This window comes from Ursus maritimus, unplaced genomic scaffold (genome assembly GCF_017311325.1).
Source record: "Ursus maritimus isolate PB19 unplaced genomic scaffold, ASM1731132v1 scaffold_13, whole genome shotgun sequence".
NCBI lineage: Eukaryota > Metazoa > Chordata > Mammalia > Carnivora > Ursidae > Ursus > Ursus maritimus.
Window position 1 is genome coordinate 66,766,333 of NW_024423675.1, and position 26,744 is coordinate 66,793,076.

The 26,744-nt window shown below is 41.6% G+C and overlaps 1 protein-coding gene across 1 annotated transcript; it reads right to left on the reverse strand.

The window, feature by feature from the left end:
- Positions 1–328: 328 nt before the first annotated feature.
- Positions 329–26,113, reverse strand: CUNH6orf118 (chromosome unknown C6orf118 homolog). Its single transcript, XM_008688552.1, has 9 exons — positions 26,056–26,113; positions 23,281–23,954; positions 22,316–22,438; positions 21,448–21,507; positions 11,589–11,713; positions 8,939–8,997; positions 4,255–4,436; positions 991–1,044; positions 329–394 (listed from the first exon to the last, which is right to left on the reverse strand). Exons 1-9 carry the CDS (start codon positions 26,111–26,113, stop codon positions 329–331), a joined length of 1,401 nt encoding a protein of 466 aa, XP_008686774.1.
- Positions 26,114–26,744: the final 631 nt, after the last annotated feature.

Consider the following 26,744-nt stretch of genomic DNA (forward strand, 5'->3'; position numbering starts at 1 on the left):
AATCACTAAAAGCCATATAATTTGAGAAAAGAAAGCCACCACAGTCACCTGTCTCCCCACCTTCCTGATCCCTGCCATGAGAATTTACCCTCAATCCTTCAGTTCTTTCCAAAGAATTTATTTCTACATTGCTAAGTAATATACATGGACTGAGATGTAAATCTTGGTCTAAGTATTCTTGAGCACAGGAAGGGATGTAACATATATTTAAAGTTAACACTCATGAATATAAACATTCCAGAAGCACCGTCTCATCGAATGTAGATTTGAGTGGATGGTTTTGAGAAGAGCATGAGATTATCCCACTGTTTTATCACATCATCAATACTCACTGCTGCTCTTCCTCACTCCTCTTGCTCTTCTCCACGATCTGCTTCACCTGGTTTTCAATAACCTACAAGAATAAAAAATCCTTTGGTCATGTATAATGGCATGAGACTGATCTTATAGGATAAGAAGACTGAATCAAAATGGAATGCCATTTCTAGAATCAGGCGTAACATACTAATATATACTGTATATAATACAGAGGGATATATATCTAGATAGATAGATATAGATATAGATATAGATATAGATATAGATAGATATCTAATTGAAGCAGAATTACAATCTGTTAAGCAGCAAATTGTTAGTATGTATTCTGGAAGGATATCCTGAAAGTCATGAGAGGAACCAGTTCATTATAGTCCTTGTCACCAAATAAACTCATTACAATGCATTGTTACATATGCAAGGGTTAGAGAAATCAATTCTGATTGGCCACTCAACTATTAAAAAAGGATGTTTATTTTTTTTACTAATACATTAGCTTACAGCTGTCCAGTTTTAAGCTAATGTCTGCATACTGAGATATTCTCAGCATTACAGAGAGTTATCGTTTAGAAAGATAATGCATATATTCTTATTTTGTTTAGGACACGGTACGAGAAGCACACCTTTCTCTAAAGGAAATATTTCTATTGAAAACACGGAATCACAGAAACTTACATGCATTTTCTTCTTTAAAATTCTATTTGCTGTTTCCAACTTTATAGCTTCAGTCTGAAGAAGAAATGGTTTTAAAAGTCAGATGCTTGGTTAAGAATATTTGTTAAATACTTTTCCCCATTTATGGAACAAAAAGTATTATGTAAATGACGTCATCTAATTTCAAAACTACCCAATAGCACGCCATTTAAAAATAGATGAGTAAACAAAGCATGATTTGAAGGACATGGGGTAAAGACAGAAAGATCAATAGTCTCCTAGGTCAAAAACTAGAGGCAATAAGGGTCGATATTAGAAAAACCCAGAGAATTTTAGGGAAATTCTAGAGCAGTTCCTCAATTTTCATAATTAATAACAATTTGTTAAGGTGGCTGGATACAATATAAAATACCAACAATGGGGGAACCTGGGCTCAGTCAGTGAAGCGTCCAACTCTTGATTTCAGCTCAGGTCGTGATCTCAGGGTCATGGGATCGAGCCTCAGGTCGGGCTCCGGGCTCAGCGGGGAGTCAGCCTGAGATTTTCTCTTCCTCTGCCCCTCCCACCATGCTGGCTCGCATGCTCTCTCTCTAATAAATAAATCTAAAACCCCCCACATATCAGTGTTACATATATACCAGCAATAACTGCTTATAAACTATAATATAAAATGTTTTAAAAGTTTCTATTAACAATAGTAACAGATGCCATAAAGTCACAATAACAAACATAAAAAATTAAGACCAGTGCATACAAATAAATTAAATAAACATAAAATGATCCTTGATGGGAGTGTTAATATTGTAAAGCTGTAACTTCTTCCCAAATTTATCTATAAATTCATTGTAAACACAATCAAAATATTAAGAATATTATTACTGAAACTTGAAAAGTCATTTAACGTGAACGAGAATATCCAAGATAATTGTGAGCAAAATAATGATGGGCAGGGGGTATAAAGATTTCCTCTTCCAGATATTCAACATATTGAAAATTATTAGCAATTATATCAGTGAAGCTGGATAATGCATAATTAAGAACCAAATGGAATTTTAATCTCACTTCTACTGCCTTCTCACTGTGACCTTAATCAAATTATTTAGCATAACTGTGCTGTGGTTTCCTTAGCAGAAAAAGAGGGTTAATTATATATAATAATAGCTATTATATATATCATATATATTATAAATATATAACATTATAATAACCATTTCTTAGGGTTGTTGGGAATTATATGTGCTGGGGTTAACGTAGAGCATGAAATCAGCCATAATACCCGGCTTGCTACAATGTAACACGTCCAAATTAGCATAACGTATCTTTCCCGTAAACAGATCCTCCCAGGGTCAGTAAGACCCCTTGTCACACATCATGTGCTTGGGGAACAGTGACAAGGATTTGTGGTTATCTTGAAGGACCAATAAAAGCGGCAGCAAAGAAGAGCAAAGGGTCTTCCTCTCTGAGCGCGTTGACCCCCTTGCCCTTTTCCTCTCTCATGGCAAAGTTTGGAGTAATCCTTCATCCATCGGTACAGGGATTGCTGGCCATGCCCGGCAATATGGAATAGTATTTTTTAACTGTTCACAGTAGTATCTGGCATATTATAAATCCTTGATACATTTAGTTATTTTTTATTCTGGTTAGAAGTCACATACTTCAAATCCAAAACCAGAAATCAATTACTTAATAGGATAATAAATGCAATTCAGTTGTACCTTCTAGTATTTGATTCCAGGAGCAAATAACAAATAATAAAGTAATATAAATTAGTGATACCGAACCCTTACAGGGATCTTCTATTTCCTAGATTCAGTCCACTTAAAGAAGTTTTAATTATGAAAGAAGTTTACATGGTTTTACATTAATATCATGCTCACAAGATTTAAAGCTACAACATGTTATTTTCAATGTTTAAAAATTCGACTGCAAATTAGTGTTCATTCTCGGGTCATTATCTCATTTAAAAAGGAACAGACTGGGGGTGCCTGGGTGGCTCAGTCAGGTTAAGCATCTGCCTTCAGCTCAGGTCATGATCGCAGGGTCCTGGGATCGAGTCCCACTGTGTCGTCAGGCTCCCCGCTCAGTGGGGAGTCTGCTTCTCCTTCTCCCTCCGCCCCTCCCCGCTGCTTGTGCACCCGCACACTCTCTCTCAAATAAAATCTTAAAATAAATACGAACAGACTGTAAACAAAAACACAGAAGGAAATCTGACATATTATTTTAAAAAGAGAAGTCAAAACAAGTTTAAACCACCACCACCATCCTATACACTGTATAATTCTGCTTTAAAAAAAAAAAGATTTTAGGGGCGCGTGGGTAGCGCAGTCATTAAGCGTCTGCCTTCGGCTCAGGGCGTGATCCTGGCGGCGTTCCGGGATCAAGTCCCACATCGGGCTCCTCTGCCGGGAGCCTGCTTCTTCCTCTCCCACTCCCCCTGCTTGTGTTCCCTCTCTCGCTGTCTGTCTGTCACATAAATAAATAAAATCTTTAAAAAAAAAAAGATTTTAAAAAGGTAGTGCTGGGAAAGTATACGTAACTAACCATGAGAAAAAGAACAATTGCACATCACTTATAAACTCTAACTAAGTGGTAACATTGAGTCAGATTCTGCACAAATAAAAATCAGTTTATAACATATAAAAAGTAGGGCAGCATAACATTTCAAAACACAGATTACAATCTACATTATATTGGTCATCAAAAAATGGGGTAGTAATAATTGTTAAAGACAATATAGCGGACTCTCCTTTCAATGGCAGTAACTAATTTCTATCTTCTAACATAATTGTACAACTCCCTGAAAATCTAACTGGAGTTCCAATGTGACACAATGAAAATAATGAGGGCTTTGGAGCCCAAAAGAATTAAGCTTGAATCCCAGCTTTGCTACCTGCAAACTGTGTCAAATTGGGCGGGTTACTCAAACCGTCTGAGCTTCAGCTCAAGCTAATTAGTACATATTGGATACTAAACATTGGCTGTCACTACTTTTATGACAAGCATTTTCTGTACAAAATTGTTAAACTGAGACATCAACTGACCTGAAAGAGATCCAATTTGAACCTTAACAGAGCTCGACAGAATTTTTATCACCTTTATTTTTGTTGTTTTAACTAGATCTCTTAATTATTCTACCATTTGCTACAAATGCTTTGTAATGAAAATATATTTGGACCAATTTTTCCATTATTGTTTACCCAGCTGCAAAATGAAATTGCTTCTTGTGTTTGCCAACATCTTCAAGCAAAAGAACAATGTAAACATTCATACAAATAAATTATATACCTCTATGCTTTTAATCCTATTTTCAGTGATTTGTGAAATTCCAGTATGAATCAAAGTTGTCTTAATTTCTCTTTCGAGAGCTTGAATTTCATCCCATTTATTAAGTATTTCACACCTCTTCTTTTCAACTTTCTCAATAAGAGTAAGGTGATCCTCGTCCATTACATCTTTCTTAGATAATTCTGGAAATATTTTTAAAAGCAAAGTATTACTGTTTAATATGCCATCTCTTATTAACGGTATCATGCATGACTAACAGTATTACGTATGACATATATAGCTACAAGATATAATGTAACTCAAGCTCCAAGCACATCAATAAAAAATTATCCGATCCAAGAATGGGGATATTCCTCCCCTATTTTATTTCTATAATCAAGTATTTATTGAGTTCCCAATCTGAGCACCTAACACAGTGTGGGGAAGGTACAAGGAGGACTTTGCAGGAGTGTGGTGAAGTTGACACCCGAAGGATGAAAAGGAGTTAGACAAGCGGGAGGGAGTAATGAAGGGGCAGAAGAGCACAACTTGGCACATTTGGGTAAAAAAGTTATACTGTAGGGTGAGAACATTGAGGGCCGGGGAGTGACATCACTGAATACTAGAGAGGAAGCAGGGGGAAGGTCTGGAAAGGTCTTATAACCTACGTTAGGAAATCAAAGCTGTTGAAGGCTTTTATTTTTTTTATTTTTTTATAATAATTTTTTATTATGTTAGTCATTGAAGAAGACACAAAAAGATGGAAAAACATTCCATCCTCATGGATCAGAAGAATAAACATAGTTAAAATGTCTATGCTACCCAGAGCAGTCTACACTTTCAATGCCATCCCGATCAAAACACCAATGACATTTTTCAAAGAACTGGAACAAACAGCCCTTAAATTTGTGTGGAACCAGAAAAGGCCACAAATCGCCAAGGAATTGTTGAAAAGGAAAAACAAAGCTGGGGGCATCACAATGCCGGATTTCAAGCTGTACTACAAAGCTGTGATCACAAAGACAGCATGGTACTGGCACAAAAACAGACACATAGACCAATGGAACAGAATGGAGAACCCAGAAATGGACCCTCGGCTCTGTGGGCAACTAATACTTGACAAAGCAGGAAAAAACATCCAGTGTTGAAGGCTTGTAGGCTGGGATCAGCACACACAATGGGCACTCTGTCTACAGTACCAAAAGTGGATGAGAAAGTGTGACGCTGGAACAGGATGACCAGTCAGAAAGCTACTACAATCATTCAAACAAGATCAGATCAGGATAGTGCTGTGGCATAAAGAGAAGTGGGGAAATACAAAAACGATTTCGGGAACAGAAACAAGGAGGGCTTGGTAACTGACTGGATTTGGATGTAGAAGACAGGCAGGTATCAAAATAACCCCTAGGTTTCAGCTTTGCTACACCCGGGAACAGGTGCAGCAGGAAGGAAGGGAGTTCACGGCAGCAGAGAGGTAAGAGAGCTGGGGTCGAATCCCACCTGGGCCACTACCTACAAGCTGCGTTGAAGTGACTGATAGGGCGGGGAGGGAAAGATTTCTGCCACAGGCTTTCTGACTCGACTTCGATGTGTTTGGTGATGCCGTTCATTGAAACCGTTTAATCTTGGATGTGTTGAGTTGGGGCACCTATGGGATACTCAAGTGGCCTTATCCAGGAGACAGTTGGGCATAGGGATCTCAAGCCTAAAAAAGAGATGTGGGCAGGAAAGAGATTTGGAATCAAAGATGAGTGCATTGAACCAAAGACATGCTGGTCTCCAACGAACGTCAATATTTAAGGATTCGGAAAGGAGATGGAGACACCGAGAGTAACTCACTGCTAAAGGAACTTGATCATCAAACAGCACAGTTAGAGTCTGACTACAGTGGTAGGACAATTTTTTGAGAAAGAATGACTAATCCTTTTTGATAGGAAAGCAATTCAAAAGAGTCTCATACTACCCGTACCTGGTGAACGACACAGAAACCATTGCCAGCATTCGAACTTCCAAATTTGGAAGAAGGGAAAACTTCTGAAGATGACTTTTGAAATTTGGGGGAATTAGCTAAGCAGATACACAATGAACTAACCGAGGAGGCAGAAACAGCCAGATTAAGCTTCTACACAAACAGAAACTGTGAAGTCTGATCCCCACCTGAACCGAAGCTGAAGGTTTCAACCTACGACAATTAACCGGGGATGCAGAAGCCAAAAGGAGTGTAAGGACACTCCAATGAGCCAACTGTTGTTGCCTCTTTTCTACCTAAAGAGGAAGACTGAAGGGGCACCTGGGTGGCTCAGTCAATTAAGCATCTGCCTTTGGCTCAGGCCATGATCCCAGGGTCCTGGGATCAAGCCCCGCATCAGGTTCCCTGCTCAGCGGGGAGTCTGCTTCTCCTCCTCCCTTTCCTACCACTTGTGCTAACTGTCAAATAAATGAAATCTTAAAGAGAGTGTGAAAAAGACTGAGATACCAGACAGGAGAAATTCCCCAGAAAATACATATGTTTGGCGGAGAGGCTCCTGAATGGGAAAGTTTTAGGAAAAGAACAGAGGAGGATAAACACAAGCCCCCAGATTTCTTCGGTAGCACTGGAAAAGTGTCAGAAACAGCTAGAATCAACTATTAAGAAACGTTTACTACAGTTCTAGAAATTGGTAATATCCCCTTGTTTAGTTTTTCATCCCTGGTGTTTTATTCTATTAGCATTTAGCAACGAAGCCCTTAAAGAAAAGTGGGATAAATACCATATGATTCCACTCATAAACGGAACCTTAAGAACAAAAAGAATCACCTATGACTACAGAGAACAAATTGATGGTTGCCAGCGGAAGGGGGGGTCGAGAGAGGGGGAAAATGAGTGAATAGGAGACGAAGACTCAGGCCTCCAGTTACAGAACGAGTAAGTCCCAGGAGTAAAGAGCAGAGCATAAGGAACACAGTCAATGATACTGTAACAGCGATTTACGGGGACAGGTGGTAGCTACACTTGTGACGAGCGTCCCATAATGCGCAAATGTGTCAAATCACCGCGTCATACACCTGAAATTAATGTAACGTTGTGTGTCCATTATACTCAAATTTAAAAAAAGAAAAAGAAAAAATGGTGGGCCTGCCTTCGGAAACAGCAAGGGAACAGGAAACAGTGAGCCGGAGTCCCATCCATGACTTTCCTATAAGAGGAACCCAAGAATACGCAAAGTGGATGCAGGAGAAGGATGGACCCAACCTCCCTGTAAGTCCTGACATGGGGTCAGAAGACAAGCACTGGGCCAGCCTGGGACAAAAGAGAGGCCAGGACTCAGGCCACAAGAACCCCTTGGAAGATACCCAGCAGGTAAATCACACAGGGGTTGCTCGCAAGGAGGAAAGAAGGAACAGAAGGAAGCAAAAGACCCTAGTAAGAACTTTTGAAGCCAAGTTCCGCTAAGGAGTTAAAATAGGTTAGATCTGTGAGTATACCCTAAAGGCTGCTGGGAGGGGAGGGGTGATTCCAGTATGAGTTAGTATTTTAACAAACTTGGAGGAAAAATGGCATTTGGTTGAATCATTGCATTAACAGTATAGAACTTATTTTGATTACTTAATCATATTCTAAATTGTGTATCTAATTATAAAATAATTTGAATATTTAATGCATAAGTATTCATAAATGTATTAGATTCCCATAAACTGTATATTCTTCCTCACAAGCAGCCATGAGGAGGAGGAGGAGTGGGCCGGGCCACTCCCCTGAGCCAGGCTCCCTGCTCCTACTTCCGTGGATTCTCACATTTAATCTCTCAGTGCACCTGAGAGGGAAGTACCATCATTATCCCCACTTAACAGGCAGGCAGCTGAGACTAATGGAGTCTGGGTGAACCACCAGCCCCGTGGCCTGCCAGGGAGAAGCGTCCAGCCCTGGCAGCCCTCCACCACCCGCACACCATGGGAGTGGGGCTGAACCCAACAGAGAATGCGTCTGTAAGACAGAGGACATCACAAACTCGGACACCCTGGGAAACGTATCGTTTGTAAATGCTGACTTCTTTGAGCTGGGAAAGGAGATGCAGGGGTTCTAGAATCCAGAATGGACTGTCTTCATCGCTGTTACCCTGGAAACCACAAGAGGCCACAGCCCTGCGTCCTCTGGTTCAGGCCCATGTGGGGCGCAGCCCTCTCTAAAGCCTGTAAGGTACTATTAGTCCTTCAGCACCCGGCACTACAGAACTGTTCCATATTTATATCACTTGCTCAATTTCTTAGGATCTATTCCAAATGTCTTGGTCAAAACTTGACATAATTCTTTCTACATGAGGTCTTGACTTAATTCACTATTCCGCTAAAAACCACAAAGATCTTAGAGAGGAATAACGTGGTGTACATGTATCGGGTTCCAGAGAAACTGAAAAACCAAAGGTGCCCGAAGCAACAGACACTGGAGTAGTAATCTCCACCCCGACAGGATCTATTAAGGAGATGAACTGTTTCCTGCACATTTAAGGTATTTCATTTAAACCACTTCAGAGCAAATGAAAACCTGCTGTATTTCTAAAGAACTTGATGGAAAAAATGTAAATGAATAAAACTGAATAAGCTCCCTGAAAAAAAACAAAACCCTTTCAAACAAATAATAACAGGAGGCCATAAATCATAATCATAGACGAGGACATGGAGATTCTTCACCCAAAGGTCAGAAGAACAACATGACGCAATTACTCGCCTGACTTCTCCTTGGCGGACTGCAGCAGCACGTGCTCCATGTCTAGCTCACTTCTGAGTCTACGGGTTTGGTGATAAAAAACAGTAAAATGTCAGAACTCCATGCATACCTTTCTTCTTTTGTCTATTTTATGCCTTAAGTCTTTCTTAAAAATTGAGAAATAGTGATCTCAGTTCTATCAAGAAAGGTAATTTGAAACTCTATATAAAATGAAAGCCTAAGTCAGTCAAATTAAATAAACTCTAGAATACTTTCTTCCCGAGATTGCATAAACCACTACTTGAAAAAGCTGGTTCACATAAAATAAATGATTTCCTATAGAGTTTATGGATATTATTTTGTTACTTGAAATTCTACAAGGGAGGCAAAGAAACTAGCATTTACGCTCAGAGATAAACAACAGATGAGGGGCAGTGGAGGCCCATTACTGCAGCTAGAATGGCACTGTGTGTTCCCTGGGCCTCGTGATTTCCTCCCACAGATGCAATTCACAAATCCCACTAGGTTTACACTAAAAATAAAATACGAGACGTTTTAAAAGAAGGAAATGAAAACATCTATCTCTTTGTATCCTCTCCCTGGTTAAAAAACAACAACTAAATCAACTGTCTTATTTCTAATACATTGGGGGGGGGGAAGGGAGTCTAATGCATATCGCTTGTACAGAGAAATCCTGTGATTTGGTTAAAAACATGAGCACCACAAATGCGTCTATGTTGCCTGTCCACAGGGACGTAATGGTTAAATAGCTTCACATACATTAGCTTATTTTATCAGAGATGAAAAGAAACAAAAGTATTCTGACTACCAATTTTAAGAAATTGAGATTAAATGAATTAATAAAAACAATAACAGCCTTGTCAGTGTGCAGATTCAGGGCATTTAGTTTCCAGAAATGTTAAATGTGTTTAGTTTCAAATATTATGTTCTGTTCCATTGCTTTTTCTTCTTCTTCTGAGATTTTAATTATATGTAAATTGGATCTTCTTTGCCTGTCTTCCACTTCAACCAGTTTTTTTCTGTCTTTTATTTCTTTTGTTATATCATTTTCATTCTCTGGCTTGTTGTTTTTCTCCAGTGCTCCTTATTGTGCCATCACTCAAGACTATCCCTCCTTGGGTGTGTCATAATTTTGTCTGGACCTATGACATAATTTTGACTTTTTCAACTATCTTTCCTTAGTGGTCAAATCTTGCTTCACATCTTCCTTTTTATCCCTGTTGATTGCTGGGCTTAGTGTTTACATTTCTAACTCAAGGTCATTTCCATAGCTAGAAATGCTCTTTTTAGAATATTTAATTAAGTTTGGAGTGCTGTGGTATAGTTTTCTTCTCCAACTTTTTGTCGTTGTTAGATGGCAGGGATTTTCATCAGCTAAATTGTTTGGGTCCTCATTTTATGAAGAGAGACAGTCGTTTGTGCAGAGATCATTTGCACCTCTGCATTTTTGTGGGTAGGGATAGCAGCTAGGGTAATGTGAGGTTCCTAATTCAAGAGGACACGTTTTTGTCAGAATAGCAAAGTATGCTTTTGTTGTTGTTTTAGGGTATTTTTTGTTTTTTTTTTTTTTACTGGATAACTTTTTTTTTTTTTTTTTTTTTGGAGGAAAGAAAGATCAGTAGTGAAAAGGTCATGTGCCCTTCAATTTTCTCTTTTATGGGATTCTAAACTCCCCTCCCTTGCTTCTTTTTCTCTTCAATGCACAGTTCTAAAGGATGCTGATAACTTCCTTTCAAAGCTCTTCCCACCATATCATTATCATTTCAGCACTGGTTCCTTGCTTCCATGCTCACTTCAAGTCCTTTTCCTTCTAAGTCAGTGCTCTGATAGACCAGTAAACTCTGTGGTATTATTTGGGGAAGCTGCTCTTTCTCCCTCCCTCCCTTCCCCCACCTTCCACCCTCCCTTCCTTTCTCTCTCTCCTTCTCCCCTCCCTTCCCACGTCTCCCTCCCTCCCTCTCACTACTTCCTCCTCTCTCCCTCCCTCATCTCTCTCTTTCCATCCCCCCTCTTCCTCTCTCTCTCTCTCTCTCTCTCTCTGTGGCACTGGTTTTAGAACATGATAGGCCTTCTACCAGCTCCATTCTTCTCTCTCCCCCCACTGCCTTTGCTCTCACCAAGATTTGCAGAAGGAGAGTAGATAATGATTCACTGGCATTTGGTGTGTATTCTTCTATTTTCAAGTATTTTGAAGTTTTGATGTTTTTGCCTTGTACTTATACTGAAGGCATGGTTTTGTTTTTTGTTTTGTTTTCTTGGTCTTCTTTAAATTCTCTACAAAACATATGCCCTATCCAACTGTGATTTCATCTGAAAGACTACACAGAAAAGTTAAGAGATTTTTTTAAGTTAAAAACACAACAAGACCATTCACAAAAGGTGTCTTGACTTTGCAGCAGTGTCACCTATCCGTAGGTCCCCGGGGACCACTAAAGAAGATGAGATGCCTTCAGAAACCATCCCAAGCCACCCCCAGATTTGGTTGAATTTCCCAGTCACAGACGTGATGGCTTGTGAGAGGCCACACAGAAGGGTATTAGTAAAGGCAGCGTGCCTCACCCAACAGTGCAGAATAAATATAAATATATATGCTTGTCACATGGTTTTAAAATATTATCCCAACATATCAAATCAGACTGTTAACTCTCACTTGTCATTATGCTCCAGGGCTGCTTTGGTGGCCGTCACCATCTCCCTGAGCTCCTCCCTGGCCTGCTTGACATCTGCAGTCTTCACAGACCTCTTCTCCAGCCCCTTGGCATTAGCCAGCAAAGTCTAGGAAGGACAAGGCAGGCTATAATGGGTAAGACACACACAGGAAGGGTGAACATTTTCTTTTTTTGTTATTACAGTGTATTCAAGATATCCTGAGTCAAAACAGAAATTCTAGGTAAAATAGGTAAATAAAGAGGATAAAAGGGAGGAGAAAATATTGGAGAAGGGATAACTAGTCATGTAAAGACCTGGGTAAATATCATTTTTAAAATTTTAAGGTTTTATTTTCTTAAGAAAGTTAAAAAGTGGTAGGGGTTTCACTGTGGGTTTGTGTGGGAAAAAGAAATGCTGAATTAAATGCCCCAAGTACATTATCATGAGCACCAGAATTACTTCCAAAGTGGTGAGAAACCATTTGACTATTCTACATGGATATAAAGCAATGCTGAACTCAAACGTGGAGACAAAGATCTCTGCCTCATTAGGTGACAGGCTGCCACATTTCCAGAAACAGAAAGAAGGAAATGATGCCCTGTTGGCTCGGGAAGCTTTCATGCCAATATTTGTTTGGGATAAAGGTACATATGTTCCTTTTGGACTCAACCTCAAAAACTAAGGAACAGGGTAGACCCCCAACTAGAGCCTTTGTTTATTCCTGTCCAAAAAAAAGCTTATTTTTCTGCAGCATGAAAAGCTCAAAACAAGGAAAACTTTGCACACATCCAAGTTTGAATTAAGCAGTAAGTCAGAGATAGGGAAGATGGCAATGGAGTAGGACAACACCAGGCTCACCTCATCCCTCAAATACAACTACCTAACTATCAAATCCCTAAACACCCCCCAGAAATCGACCTGAACACTGGCAGAACAAACTCCACAATTAAAGGGAGACAAAAGCCCACATCAAAGAAGGTAGGAAGTGTGGAGACATGGTTTGGGAGAGAAACAGTTGGTGGCCAATGTGGTGGGGAGAGAGCTGTAGTCACAAAGAAGGGTGAGAGACAGACTAGCACATAGGGGAGCCCACACGGGGAACACGAATCCCCGTAACAACTGGCTTAGAAAACAAGAGGGGCTGAATTCCGTGAGTTCTGGCAACTAGTGGGGCTTAAAGCCTAGAGTTTTAAAGGTCAGCGTGCCAGGCTCAGAGAGAGCCCTGAGGGCTTTGGGGCTACAGCAGGAGAGAAGGTGGGGCAGGCAGACTGCAGACATACAGCACGGAAACAGCAATCTGAAGAGCACCTGGTGCACACAGTGGGGAGGTTATCTGCTCATCGTGGAGTGTGTCCTAGAGAGGAAGTGTTCACAAAGACCCCCCCCTGGGAATGAAGGAACAGGCAGGCACCATTTCCTTTGCCAACCCTCAACACAAGCACGGGCCACATGTAGGAACCAGTGCCACTTGTCCAAATGGAACCCACTCTCTCGGCCACGTTTGCCTCGGTCCCAACACAGTGGGTCCTCTCCCCCAGAAGAATGGCCCAAACTGCACCAACACCACATCTCCCAACCTGGGAGTTTTCCAGGGCCTCAGTTCCAGTGGTGGTGGTGACTGGTCTCATTTCAAAAGCAGAGCACACCTAGTTAAAGTGCCCCACATTCAGGCGAGGGACCAAACACTGCCTGCAACGGCAAAGAAAGCCTCTGCAGACAACTGTCCTGAAGGATATAGTGGCCAGGATAAAACAGCAGAGTGCATGCAGCACACATTGGAGACACTCCCTGAAGTGCCAGGCCCTGCGGAACAGGGGGCACTACACTGCAGGGCACTACAGGACCTCTTCTTCATAAGGCCATTACCCTCAAGAACAGGAGACATAGCTGACTTTCTAAACACACAGAGAAACAGGCACTCTTAGATAAAATGAGAAGACAGATGAATTTGTCCCAAATGACAGAACAGGACAAGACCACAGCCAGAGATCTAAGTGAAACAGATATAAGTAACATTCCTGATGGATGATTTAAAGTAATGATCATAAAGAGACTCACTGGACTTAAGAAAAGAGTAGAAGACACCAGTGAGACCTTTAACTCAGAGATAAGGAATAAAACATAGCAGAGATAAAGGGTTCAATGAATGAAATGAGAAACATGCTTGATGGAATGAACAGCAGGCTGGAGAAGCAGAGGAATAAATTACTGATCTAGAAACCAGAGTGATGGGAAGTAATCAAGCTGGACAGAAGAGAGTAAAAGGAATTATGCAAAATGAGAACAGACCTAGGGAACTCAGTGACTCCATCAAACATAATAACATTCATATTATAGGGATCCCAGAAGAGAGAGAGAAAAGGGGGCAGAAAATTTATTTGAAGAAATCATAGCTGAAAAGTTCCCTAATCTGGGGAAGGAAACAGATACCCAAATCCAGTAGGCACAGAGAACTTCCAACAAAATTTTTTTAAAAAAGCAGATCCACACCAAGACATATTGTAACAAAAATGGGCAAAATGTAGTGATAAAGAAAAAAAGTTTAAAGCACCAAGACAAAAGTAAACAGTTACAGGGGAAACCCCATAATGCTATCAGCGGATTTTTCAGTAGAGACTGTGTAAGCCAAAAAGGGGTGGCATAGGGGCGCCTGGGTGGCACAGCGGTTAAGCGTCTGCCTTCGGCTCAGGGCGTGATCCCGGCGTTATGGGATCGAGCCCCACATCAGGCTCCTCCGCTATGAGCCTGCTTCTTCCTCTCCCACTCCCCCTGCTTGTGTGCCCTCTCTCGCTGGCTGTCTCTCTCTCTGTCGAATAAAAAAAAAAAAATCTTAAAAAAAAGAAGGGGTGGCATAAAATATTCAAAGTGCTGAATGGGGAACATCTGTAACCAAGAACACTCTATCCAGCAAGGCTATTATTCAGAATAGAAGGAGAGATAAAGAGTTTCCCAGAAAAAAAACTAAAGGAGTTCATGACCACTAAACCAGCCCTACAAGAAATATTAAAGGGGAAACTCTGAGTGGAAAGAAAAGACCAAAAGTGACAATATGAAGGTAGAAAACAGAAAAGCAGTAAAAATGAATATTTCCATAAAAAATCAATCAAGGAATTCACAAAATAAAAGGATGTAAATTATGATACCATATACCTAAAATGTGGGGAGGAGAGGACTAAAAAAAGGGTTCAAACTTAAAGGGCCATCAACTTAATATAGACTGCTATACGTAGATGTTATATACAAACCCAATCGTAACCACAAATTGAAAACCAGTAATAGATACACAAAGAACAATGAAATCCAAATATATCACCAAGAAAACCAACAAACCATGAAAGAAGAATCAGAAAAAAACTTCAGAAACAAAGACAAAATAAGAAACAAAATGGCAATAAATACATATCTATCAATAATTACTTTGAATATAAGTGGACTAAATACTCCAATCAAAGACATAGGATAACAGCATGGATAAAAAATAAGACCCATCTATATGCTGCTTACAGGAGATTCATTTCAGACCAAGAGACACCTGCAGATTGAAAGTGAGGGGATGGAGGAACTTTATCATGCAAATGAATGTCAGAATAAAGCTGGAGTAGCAATACTTGCATCAGACAAAATAGATTTTAAAACAAAGACAGGAACAAGAGACAAAGGACAATATATAGTAATGAAGGGGACAATCCAATAAGAAGATATAACAACTGTAAATATTTATGCACCCAACATGGGAGCATGCAAATACATAAAACAGTTAATAACAAACATAAAGGAACTAATTAATAGTAATACAATAATAATAGGGAACTTTAACACCCCACTTACATCAATGGACAGATCATCCAAACAGACGATCAACAAGGAAACAATGGCAGTGAATGACACATTGGTTCAGGTGGATTTAACGGATATATTTAGAACATTCTATCCTAAAACATCAGAATACACATTCTTCTCGGGTATGCATGGAACATTCTCCAGAATAGATCACATATTGGGCCACAAAACGAGTATCAAGAATTCAAAAAGATCAAAGTCATACTATTCGACTTTTCCGACCACATTGGTATGAAACCAGAAATCAACCACAAGAAAAAATCTGGAAAGACCACAAATACATGGAGGTTAAATAACATGTTACTAAACAATGAATGGGTTAATTAAGAAATCAAAGAAGTCCAAAAGTACATGGAAACAAGTGAAAATGAAAACACACAGTCCAAAACCTCTGGGATGCAGCAAAAGCTGTTCTAAGAGGCCAGTTTATAGCAATGCAGGCCCACCTCAAGAGGCAAAAATAATAATAATAAAAATAAAAACCCTCAAATAAACAACCTAACCTTAAACCTAAAGGAGCTAGAAAAAGAACAACAAACAAAACCAAAAACCAGCAGAAGGAAGGAAATAATAAAGATTAGAGCAGAAATAAATGATACAGAAACTAAAAAAAAAAAAAAAAGAACAGATCAATGAAATCAGCCTCCAGCTCTTTTTTTTTTTTTAACAAAATACCCATTTATTTGAGAAAGAGTGAGAGAGCGAGAGAGAGATTAAGAGAACAAATTGGGGGGAGGGGCAGAGGGAGAAGCAGACTCCCCACACAGTAGGGAGCCCAACATGGGATTCCATCCCAGGACCATGGGATCATGACCTGAGCCAATGGCAGATGCTTAACTGACTGAGCCACCCAGGCGCCCCCTTTTCCTTTTTCTCTTTCTTTCTTTCTTTCTTTCTTTTTTTTTTTAGACTCCAACTCTTGATTTTGGCTTGGGTCATGATCTCAGGATCTTGAGATTGAGCCCCATGTCAGGCTTTGTGCTCAGTGGGGAGTCTGCTCTAGATTCTCTCTTTCCCTCTCTCTCTCAAAACAAATAAATAAATCTTAAATAAATAAATAACAAATGAAAGAGGAGGAAGAACCACCAACATCACAGAAATACAAACAATTATAAACAACAAGAATATTATGAAAAACTATATGCCAAAAATTGGACAACCTAAAAGAAATGGTTAAATTCCTAGAAACATATAACCTACCAAAACCGAAGCAGGAAGACAGAAAATTTGAACAGACTAAGTACCAGAAAGGAACTCTCCACAAACAAAAGAGCAGGATTGGTTGGCTTCACGGCTGAATTCTACCAAACTTTTAAAGAAGAGTTAATACTATTTTCTCAAACTATTCCAAAAAATAGAAGAGGAGGGAAATTTTCCAAATTTATTCTATGAGGCCAGCATTACACTGATACCCAAAGCAGGTAAAGACACCATCAAAAAAACCCAACCAAACAAACAAAAACAAACAAACAAACAAAAACGCAAAACAAAAAAAACTACAGGTCAGTATCTTTGATGAACATAGATGTAAAAATCCTCAACAGGGACGCCTACGTGGCTCAGTTTGTTAGGCGTCTGCCTTCAGCTCAGGTCATGATCCCAGGGTCCTGGGATCAAGTCCCACATGGGGCTCCCACTGAGGGAGACTGCTTCTCCCTCTGCTCCTCCCCCACCCCTGCTCGTTCTCTCCCTCTCTGACAAATAAATAAATAAATTCTTAAAAAAGAAATCCTCAACAAAATGCTAGCAAACCAAATCCAACAGTACATTTAAAAAAATCATTCACCACAATCAAGAGGGATTTATTCCCAGGATGCAAGAGTGGTTCCATATTTGCAAATCAATCAATCTGGCACATTACATTGATAAAAGAAAGGATAAAAACCGTAAGATTATTTCAATAGATGCAGAGAAAGCATTTGACAAAGTATAACATCCATTCATGATAAAAGGCCCTCAAGTAGGTTTATAGGGAACATATCTCAACATAATAAAGGCCATATACAAAAATACATACAGTGAACATCATACTCAATGGGAAAAAACTAGAGCTTCCCCTCTAACATCAGGAACAAGACAAAAATGTCCACTCTCACCACTTCTATTCAAAATAGTACTAGAATCCCTAGCCACAGCAATGAGACAACAAAAAAATAAAGGCATCCAAACTGGAGAAGTAAAACTCCCACTATTTGTAGACGCCATGATACTCTATGTAGAAAACCCTAAAGACCACCAAAGAACTGCTAGAACAGATAAAGGAATTCAATAAAGTTGCAGGATACAAAATCAATGTGCAGAAATCTGTTGCATTTCTATATACTAATAATAAAGCAGCAGAAAAAGAAATTAAGAAGACAATCCCATTTACAATTGCACCAAAAACAATAAGACACCTAGAACAAACCTAACCAAAGAGGTAAAAGACCTGTACTTTGAAAACGACAATACTGATGAAAGAAATTGAAGATGACATAAAGAAATAGAAAGACACTTCAGGCTCATAGATTGGAAGAACAAATATTGTTAAAATGTCTATACTACCCAAAGCAATCTACAGATTTAATGCAATCCCTATCAAAATACCAATAACATTTTCCACAGACCTAGAATTTTTTAAATCCTAAAATTTATACGGAACCACAAAGAAAACCAAATTGCCAAATCAATCTTAAAAAAGAAAAGCAAAGCTGGAGGCATCATAATTCCAGACTTCAAGTTACATTACAAAGCTGTAGTGATCAGAACAGTCTGGTACTGGCACAAAAATAGACACATAGATCAATGGAACAAATTAGAAAGCCCAGAAATCAACCCACAATTACATGGTCAATTAATCTTTGACAAAGCAGGAAAGAATATCCAATGGGAAAAGGACAGTCTCTTCAACAAATGATGTTGGGAAAACTGGACAGCTACATTGAAAAGAAGGAAACTGGACCACATTCTTACACCATATACAAAAATAAACTCAAAATGTATTAAAGACCTAAATATGAGACCTGAAGTCATAAAAGTCCTAGAAGAGAGCACAGGCAGTAAGGTCTCTGACATCAGCCCTAGCAATATTTTTCTAAATACGTTTCCTGAGGCAAGGGAAATAAAAGCAAAAATAAACTATTGGCACTATATCAAAGTAAAGCTTCTGTATAGTGAAGGAAACAATCAACAAAAATAAAGACAATCTACAGAATGGGAGAAGATACTTGCAAATGACATATCCAACAAGGGGTTAGTATCCAAAATATATAAAGAACTTATACAACACAACACTAAAAAAAAATTGAATAGTCCAATTAAAAATGGGCAGAAGGGGAGTGCCTGGGTGGGGCAGTCAGTTAGGCATCAGACTCTTGGTTTCACCTTAGGTCGTGATGTCAGGGTCGTGGAATCGAGGCCCACATCAGGCTCCGCGCGTGGCGTGGAGAATGCTTGAGATTCTCTCTCTCTCTCCCTCTGCCCCTCCTGCTCATGTTCTCTCTCTCTAAAATAAATAAATAAATCTTTTTTAAAAATGGGCAGAAGAAATGAATGACATTTCTCCAAAGAAGCCATCCAGACGGCCAACAGACACGAAAAGACGCTCAACATCACTCAGCATCAGGGAAATGCAAAGTCAGAAGTACAATGAGATGTCACCTCACACCTGTCACAACAGCTAAAATCAACAACACAAGAAACAACAGATTTTGGGGGGGTTGTGGAGAAAGGGGAACCCTGCTACACTGTTGGTAGGAGGGCCAACTGGTGCAGCCACTCTGGAGAACACTACGGCCGTTCCTTCAAAAAGTTAAAAATAGAACTACCCTACAATTCAGTAATCGAGATACTGGGTATTTACCCAAAGAACACAACACATTAATTTAAAGAGATACATGCACCCTGATGTTTATAGCAGCATTATTTACGATAGCCAAATTCTGGAAGTAGCCCAAGTGTCCGTAGACTTATTAAGGGATAAAGAAGATACGCACACACACACACACACACACACACACACAATGGAGTATTATTCAGCCACAAAAAAAGAATGAAATCTTGCCATTTGCAACAATATGGATGGATCTAGAGGGTATTAGGCTAAGTGAAATAAGTCAGTCAGAGAAAGACAAATACCCTATGATTTCACTCATATGTGGAACTTAACAAACAAAACAAACAAGCAAAGGGGGCAAAAGAGAGAGATAAGCCAAGAAACAGACTCTTACCTACAGAGAACAAACCGACAGTTACCAGAGGGGACAGGGGTGGGGAGCTGGGAGAAACAGGGGATGATGGGGATGAAGGAGCACACTTGTCCTGAGGACCACCGCGTGTTGTATGGAAGTGACATAATCACTCTATTGTACGCCTGACACTAGTATTACACTGTATTTAACTAACTGGAATTAAAATTAAAAATAAAATAATTCAAGATAAAAAGAAAAGAATTAAGGAGTAAATCAGAACTGACCTTGTAATGCTGTGAGTTTTTTCAAATACAAAGAAACTATACTTTCCAATTTATAAGATAGGATTTTTAAACTTCATCGAATTCAGAAAGTCAGAAGTAGTTTTAGCAGTGTTACATTCACTTAGTTTTCGGGACTACTACAGTTAATCCCGCAGGCTATTTTCCTTACTAGAACCTAGTGACCTACGCCCGGAGGGACTGCTGGGGGCTGTCAGTCAGGTGAGGATACGCTTCATGCTCTCCCTGAGGGTAACGACGCTCCTGCTCTCTGGCAGTCCCTGACCGAGCACCATTTACGTTCCCAAACTGTTTCTACGCGGTTACGTCAGTGCTTTGGGAATACAGTCAGCATGTCAGTCTGTGCCCCACTCCCATCTCTGCCTCCCACTTCTGTGTCTGGGACCAAATTCCCCTTTTCTTATAAGGACACCAGACACTGGATCAGGAAATCCCCCCAACGACCTCATCCTCATTTGATCATATTTGCACTGACTCTATTTCCCAGGAAGGTCACACTCACAGCTTCCAAGTGGACATAATGTTCTGGGGGACACTATTCCGCCCAGCACAGCTGCCTCATGGGGCAAATGCAGGCAAGGTGGTGATCCAGGCCACCGTGGGGCACCGGTGAGACGAGGACCTCACACACACACTAAGTAGCCAAAGTTCAATGAAGGACAGACTAAAAACAGCGTTGGAAACTCTATTTTGAGATATTAACAGGGCATTTTCTGAGTTTTATATTGTCATCATAACAAATTAACAACGACTTTGTGGCTTAACACAAACTTATCTTCTCTATTCTTTGGGACACCAGTCTGGGTTCACTCTGCGGGGCCCTGCCAGGGTCTCACTGGGCTGAAATCAGGGTGCCAGCTGGCTACCTTCTTTTCCCAAGGCTCTGGGGCAGAATCTCCTCCAGGATCACTCAGGTCGTTGGCAGGACCCGTTTCTTTGCAGCTGTAGGATGACTGAGGTCCCGTCCTTGCTGGCCGTCAGCTTCTGGACGCCTCTCTCTAGTCCCTGTACGTGGGTCCTCCAACCCAGAGCCCCCAACGGCCATGGAATCCTCCTCTCACTCAGAATCTCTCTGACTCCCCTTCTGCCACTTCTCCCTTCTGACCCCAGCCAGAGAAGGTTCTGTTCTGTGAGGGACCCATGCGATCACATTGGGCCCACCCAGGTAATTCAGGATAATCTCCCTATTTGTAGGTCTGTAACCTGCCTGCCCTGGACACCGAAGTGTCCATGTCCAGCAGGAAGCCGGAAACAGGTACAATCTGGAACTCCCAGGAAATATCTGGGTGACATATACAGAGCTGGGGGTCATCGATGGAGGAGTCTGCAAGTGTATCTCACAACCAAGGGAGAGAGGGAGAAAAGAGACGGCCAAGGCTGAGGAAAACAGGAGAGGACTGGATTACACAGGGATGAGCCAGAGAGATCACTGACAGTGGGCGGCCAGAGACAAATGGGGCTTCTTGGATTCAGGATGCTTTCTCCTGCTCATGAAATAAGAAAATGAAGAAATAGGCTTTATTTACACATCTGGAGGATCAGCTGTTACCTTATACTGTGACGGGGACTGGGGGTGCAGAAGTATTGCCACGTAGAGTTCATATGCATCCTGCACAAAAAAAATCCATTGAAAATGTGTTGTATCACTACAATGTAAGTTTCTTTGCAGGGATAAATAATATGGAAGCTGAGGATGTCAGTTTAGATCATTTCTAAATGATATAGCTATAACATGTTCCTTCAGTATATAAACCAGTAATACACACAATGAAGTGTATAAAATCTCACCAACTTTAAAGCACATTTGAGTGTTAACTGTCGGTCACCTCAGAACAGCATCCTAAAATACCCTGACACACATACAACGTATGATCTCCTGCCATACAGATGCTCTGCGGGGCCCGCTGACCTGCCAGGGATGAGCTCCCTCGGGATGGGGACATCCTCTGGAGAACAGGCCACTCTGCGGCTGCTCTTAAGTACTCCTTGTCTTTAGGACTTAGGCAAGAGCAAGATCTGGAAGCAACCTCATTTCAACTCAGCTTTGATATGAAGGTCACTCTCATCACAAAACCACAGCAAACTTATAATTCCATAAGAATGTAAATAAAATAATTATGCATAATTATAAACATTTATATGTTACATATGTACAATTTAGAAAAGCCTATAAATAACTGGGAAGCTTAAGTGGGGGAAATGGCCTTCAGGAGTGAGCTAGCTGGCTGTTTATTCCCACGGCCCATGTGTGATTTATGCGGCTCTGTGCACGTTACTTTGCGTCTGCGAGTGATTTTCGTCATCTCTAGGAGGGAGGCCATGATACTGGCAGAATTTCTGCGAGAACTGCGATCCTGTGTGCAGAACATCATGTGTGGCTTTCAGTGGTTGTGTGGGAAATAAACATTTTTTATTACCTTAACTTCCTTCAAGATATCACCAAATATCAGAGAACTATTGCAAATATCGTCAAAGACTTCTCTCAAGACGTGGAGCCTATTGAACTGCTGAGGGTCACATACGCACACTTTCTGGAGCTCCTGGTGGAAAAAAAGAACGAGCTATTTCAGGGTGTCTTCATTTTCCTTTCCAAACAGCTTCTCGGGTAGAGGAATGAGAATTGCCACGGGGCTTTCTATCAGAGGGTCCAGCTCCCCCCGAGTTGGGTCTAGGCAGAGCCAGGCAGCAAACCAAGGTGCACCTGATTCCCTCCAAGCAGTGTGAGGAGGTCAGATTGCACGGTTGTCAAAGGTGTTGGTCTATGTTCTCTTTATTCACTCCCTTCCACCCTGTCCTCGAGGATTCACTGCGTCCACAGTGTCCCCCAGGGTCTTCCTCTTTCCATTAGTCCTCTCAGCCAAAACCCTCATCAGGTTTGGTTCTTTCTCAGGTACGCTGCTATTTCTTCCCTTCCTGCATTCTCACCCTTGCATCACATCCAAGTCCCTATGCACGGCTCACAGCTCCTCCCATCACGCTAACCACCTTCCACAGACAGGGATGACTCCAGGCAGATTGTACCTACGTTACCTAACTGTCTACTCCCGCCTCACTCTCCCCGCACATGCTTCCATGGTGAGTTAGGCAAACCTTTTCTCAGATGTGTCTGCTATCCATGAACATAGTATGTACCACAGCTGCCAGGCAGCATCTGATGCTCTGCCTATGAAGTCACCTCCAACTGACCTGGTTCCAGACTTAGCCTTCCTTTACTTCTCCCTGTTATCATCTACATCATGTCAGATGTTCTCAGCAACTGGTAGGTACACTACTCTCTACCTGGAAATGTAAAGGAGGTGCCTGAATGTGGGTCTCCACCCAGCATTTAGACACCTGGAACTACAGCAGTGGGCCCACAGCACTGCAAAATTACCCTCCTTACCTGCTCCAACTTCTTTTCATGGTTTATCGCTGCCTTGCTCCCCGTGAAATCGTGCTTCATGAGATCTTGCTTTGCAAGAACTTCTTTTTGGAAACACAGGAACTTCTTATACTTGTCTGCCTTCGTTATGCCGGCTAAGTAGGAGCTGACGTACCGGTACTCATCCTTGGGTCGGGGAGACATCACACACTGACGGCTCGACTCCACTGTTCTGTACTTGAGAACCTTCATCTCTGGCAATCTCAGCTCTTCTCTCCTCCGTAGTTCTGGAGACGCCTCTTTTCCCGGAGCCTTCCTTGGAATGAAGTCCTCTTCTGAAGTCCGGGAAATATGCTCCAGAGGGTTCAAATACCTGAATAGTGGTGTGGTCTGGGCATCTTTTGGACTCAGAGCTGTATTGATGGTAAAATAAGCCAAAGCATCTTTCATCTTTGCAATCTTCTTATCAGGTGGTTTTTCTACTTTGAAGATTTTTTCCCCTTTTGGTCTGTTGGCATTGGGCCAGTGATAGAGGACTGTCTCAGGAGGCCTGTAGAGCTTATTGGAATTCAAGTGCCCAGAGGTGTAGAGACAGATGTCATCTCTGTGATCTTTCTGAAGTTTGTTCAGAAGTTTTGTTAGATTGCATAAATTCCTATCACCTTGCACCTCGCAGTGCTTCCACCTCACGTAAACTGGTCAGAAAAGATAACCAGATTATTGAATATTAGTTCCATAATAAGACAATAAGACAGCTGTGTGCATTTGCTGAGCTGACATAGCCCATTCCCAGAGGAGGAGCCGACAGACACAGACGGAAAACAGCGCACAGCCCATGCCTGGCTGCAAACGGGGGGCTGCTAGATATGCATGGTGTGCAGCTCTGGTCGGGAAGCCCAGGGCCCTGCAGGGATGCCTGGCCTGCTCGGGCCACAGAGCATGCAACTCTTGATCTTGGGGTTATAGGTTCAAACCCCATGTTGGCCCTTCAAAGCCAGGAAGGAGGAGGAAGAGATTTTTGATTTAACACAGGTTTCTTACCATAGTAGCAAAGGTTCTGAAAGGAAAGCTTAACTGTGTAATTACGATTCGTAACGATGGCGCTTAGAGCCATTCACCCCTAGGAAGTAAAGACAGGTGTTTTTCTTTCTCTCTTAGTACTGACATGTCCCAGAGTCCCTGACCAAAGTCCTCAGTGACTGCTGAGCCAGTCACCCCTTCTCCTCCCATGCCCACTTGTAGGAAGATAAGGAGCCACAGAGTAAAACTTGTGGGTACGCTGATGGGGAACCCAGCTCCTTCCACAAAGAGCCCTGCTTCTCATATGTCCTGGTGGTAGGGCTCCACTTGGGCACATGGTCCAGGACATAAAACTGTAAAAACCTGGCTTTTTGAGTCTGTGTCCTAACCATGTGCTCTCAAAGAGCTTACATAATCTCTCCGAATCATCGTTTCTTCCTCTGCAAGATCAGGATAACCACCCTACTCAAAAGGATTGATTGACAGCTAAATGGAATCACATTTGGCAAAGGAGCCCTTGGCCTGGAACAGAGACTCCATAAATGGCATCTATTTTCAGGAAAGGACTCTAGGACAGGTAACTCCTTATGAAATGCTTCTGGTAGAACGTGAGTTGTCCCTGACTTCAACATGAGGAGGCCACAGAGTAGCTAGCCCACAGCATCACCGTCCCAGAGAACCCTGGAGGAATGAATAAGCAGATCTTCTGTCCCCATGTGTCACGTGAGCTGGGAAGGGCACTGGCAGAAGAGTGGTAAAGCAGGCCCATTGGAGCCCTCGAGGGCCCATTCTTTTTTTTTTTTTTTTTTAATGATTTTTTATTATATTATGTTAGTCACCTTACAGTACATGCCCGGTTTCCAATGTAAAGTTCGATGATTCATTAGTTGCGTATAACACCCAGTGCACCATGCAATACGTGCCCTCCTTACTACCCATCACCGGTCTATCCCATTCCCCCACCCCCTCGAGGGCCATTCTGAACTCCCACAGACCCGGCATTACCCAGGCCCATAGCCCTGTCACACCTGCTGGTCCTCACAATGATTCCACCTATAACCAGTTTTGTCCCCATTTTGTAAAAGGGAAGCCGAGAAGGAGTTATGGGGACCCGCTCAAGTCCAGACACCTCACAAGTGGCAGAATTGGTTCCTAAATACAACATTTTTACCCAAACTGCTGGATCATCTCTCTCATTCCATTAGCAGGGAAGCACTTTCTGGGACCCATGCCACATCCAAACCCATTTCCCTGACCAATCCATGTCTGAAGTAATGACAATAAATCAGGACACGTGATTTCCTCTGTTTTCACCTAAGAAAAGAAAGGCCCAGAGAATATGAAGACGTAAAACAGCTTCTATTTCTGTGTAACAAATTATCACAAACTAAGTAGCTTCAAACCCATGTATTAGCTCACTGTTCTATGGGTCCAAACCCCAGCATGAAGGGGTTGGGTTCTCCACTCAGGATATTATAGCATGGATACCAAAAGGTGGGCCTGGTGAGGTCTTGGAAGCTGTGGGAGAAAACCTGCTTCCAGGCTTATTTCTGTGGTTGACATACTCCAACTCCCTGTGGTTGTAGGACTGAGGTCCCCACTTCCTGGTTGGCTGTTGGTAGGGGTCACTCTAAGCTCCCAGTGGCTGTCCTCATCCCTGAACACACGCACCCCATTATCCCTGAGTCCCCTTCACATACTTCTCGTGCCCCCAACCTCTGACCCTCCTCTATGACCAGCTTCATGTGATTAGGTCAGGCCCACCCAACATGCTACCTGTCTTGAAGTCACTGGTGCCGTGGGACACAGCACAATCACAGAGCACTCTCTTCATGTTCAAAGTCTCGGGGACTATGCCAAGTATACACCAGAGGTCAGGGGAACTTGGGCCATCCCAGAGTTCTCTCCATCTCAGGGATGTTGCCAAGCCCAGAGCACAGTCTCTCCTTGCATGGTCCCATGAAGAGACAAATCATCCTTTCCCATCTGTGTGGTCAGATATTAGAGAAAATACTTCCAGCAGTGGGATTCTTGAGAATTTCTCCCTATTGATCAGCTTACTGCTTCAAAGAAACCACTTATAAAATGTTAATATATTAATGGAACCATTTTTCAAGACAGTTAATCATTATAATTCATCAAAGGCACAAACACTTAACAAAGGGACTAAATACACTCTGTATTTGTTGGGCTTCTCCAAAGGAAAGAACCAATAGGGTATATATAGAGAGAATATATAAAGAAATTTGTTATAAGGAATTGGCTCACATGGTTATGACCTCTGGCAAGTCCAAAATAGGCACGGTAGGCCAGCATGCTGGATACCCACTTTCTGCCCAAGGCTTTCTGCTACAGAATGCCCTCTTGCTCTGGGGAGGCCAGTTTTAGTCTACCAAGGCCTTCAACTGATTAGATGAGGTCCACCCACCTTGCAGAGAGCAATCTGCTTTACTCAAAAAGTCTAT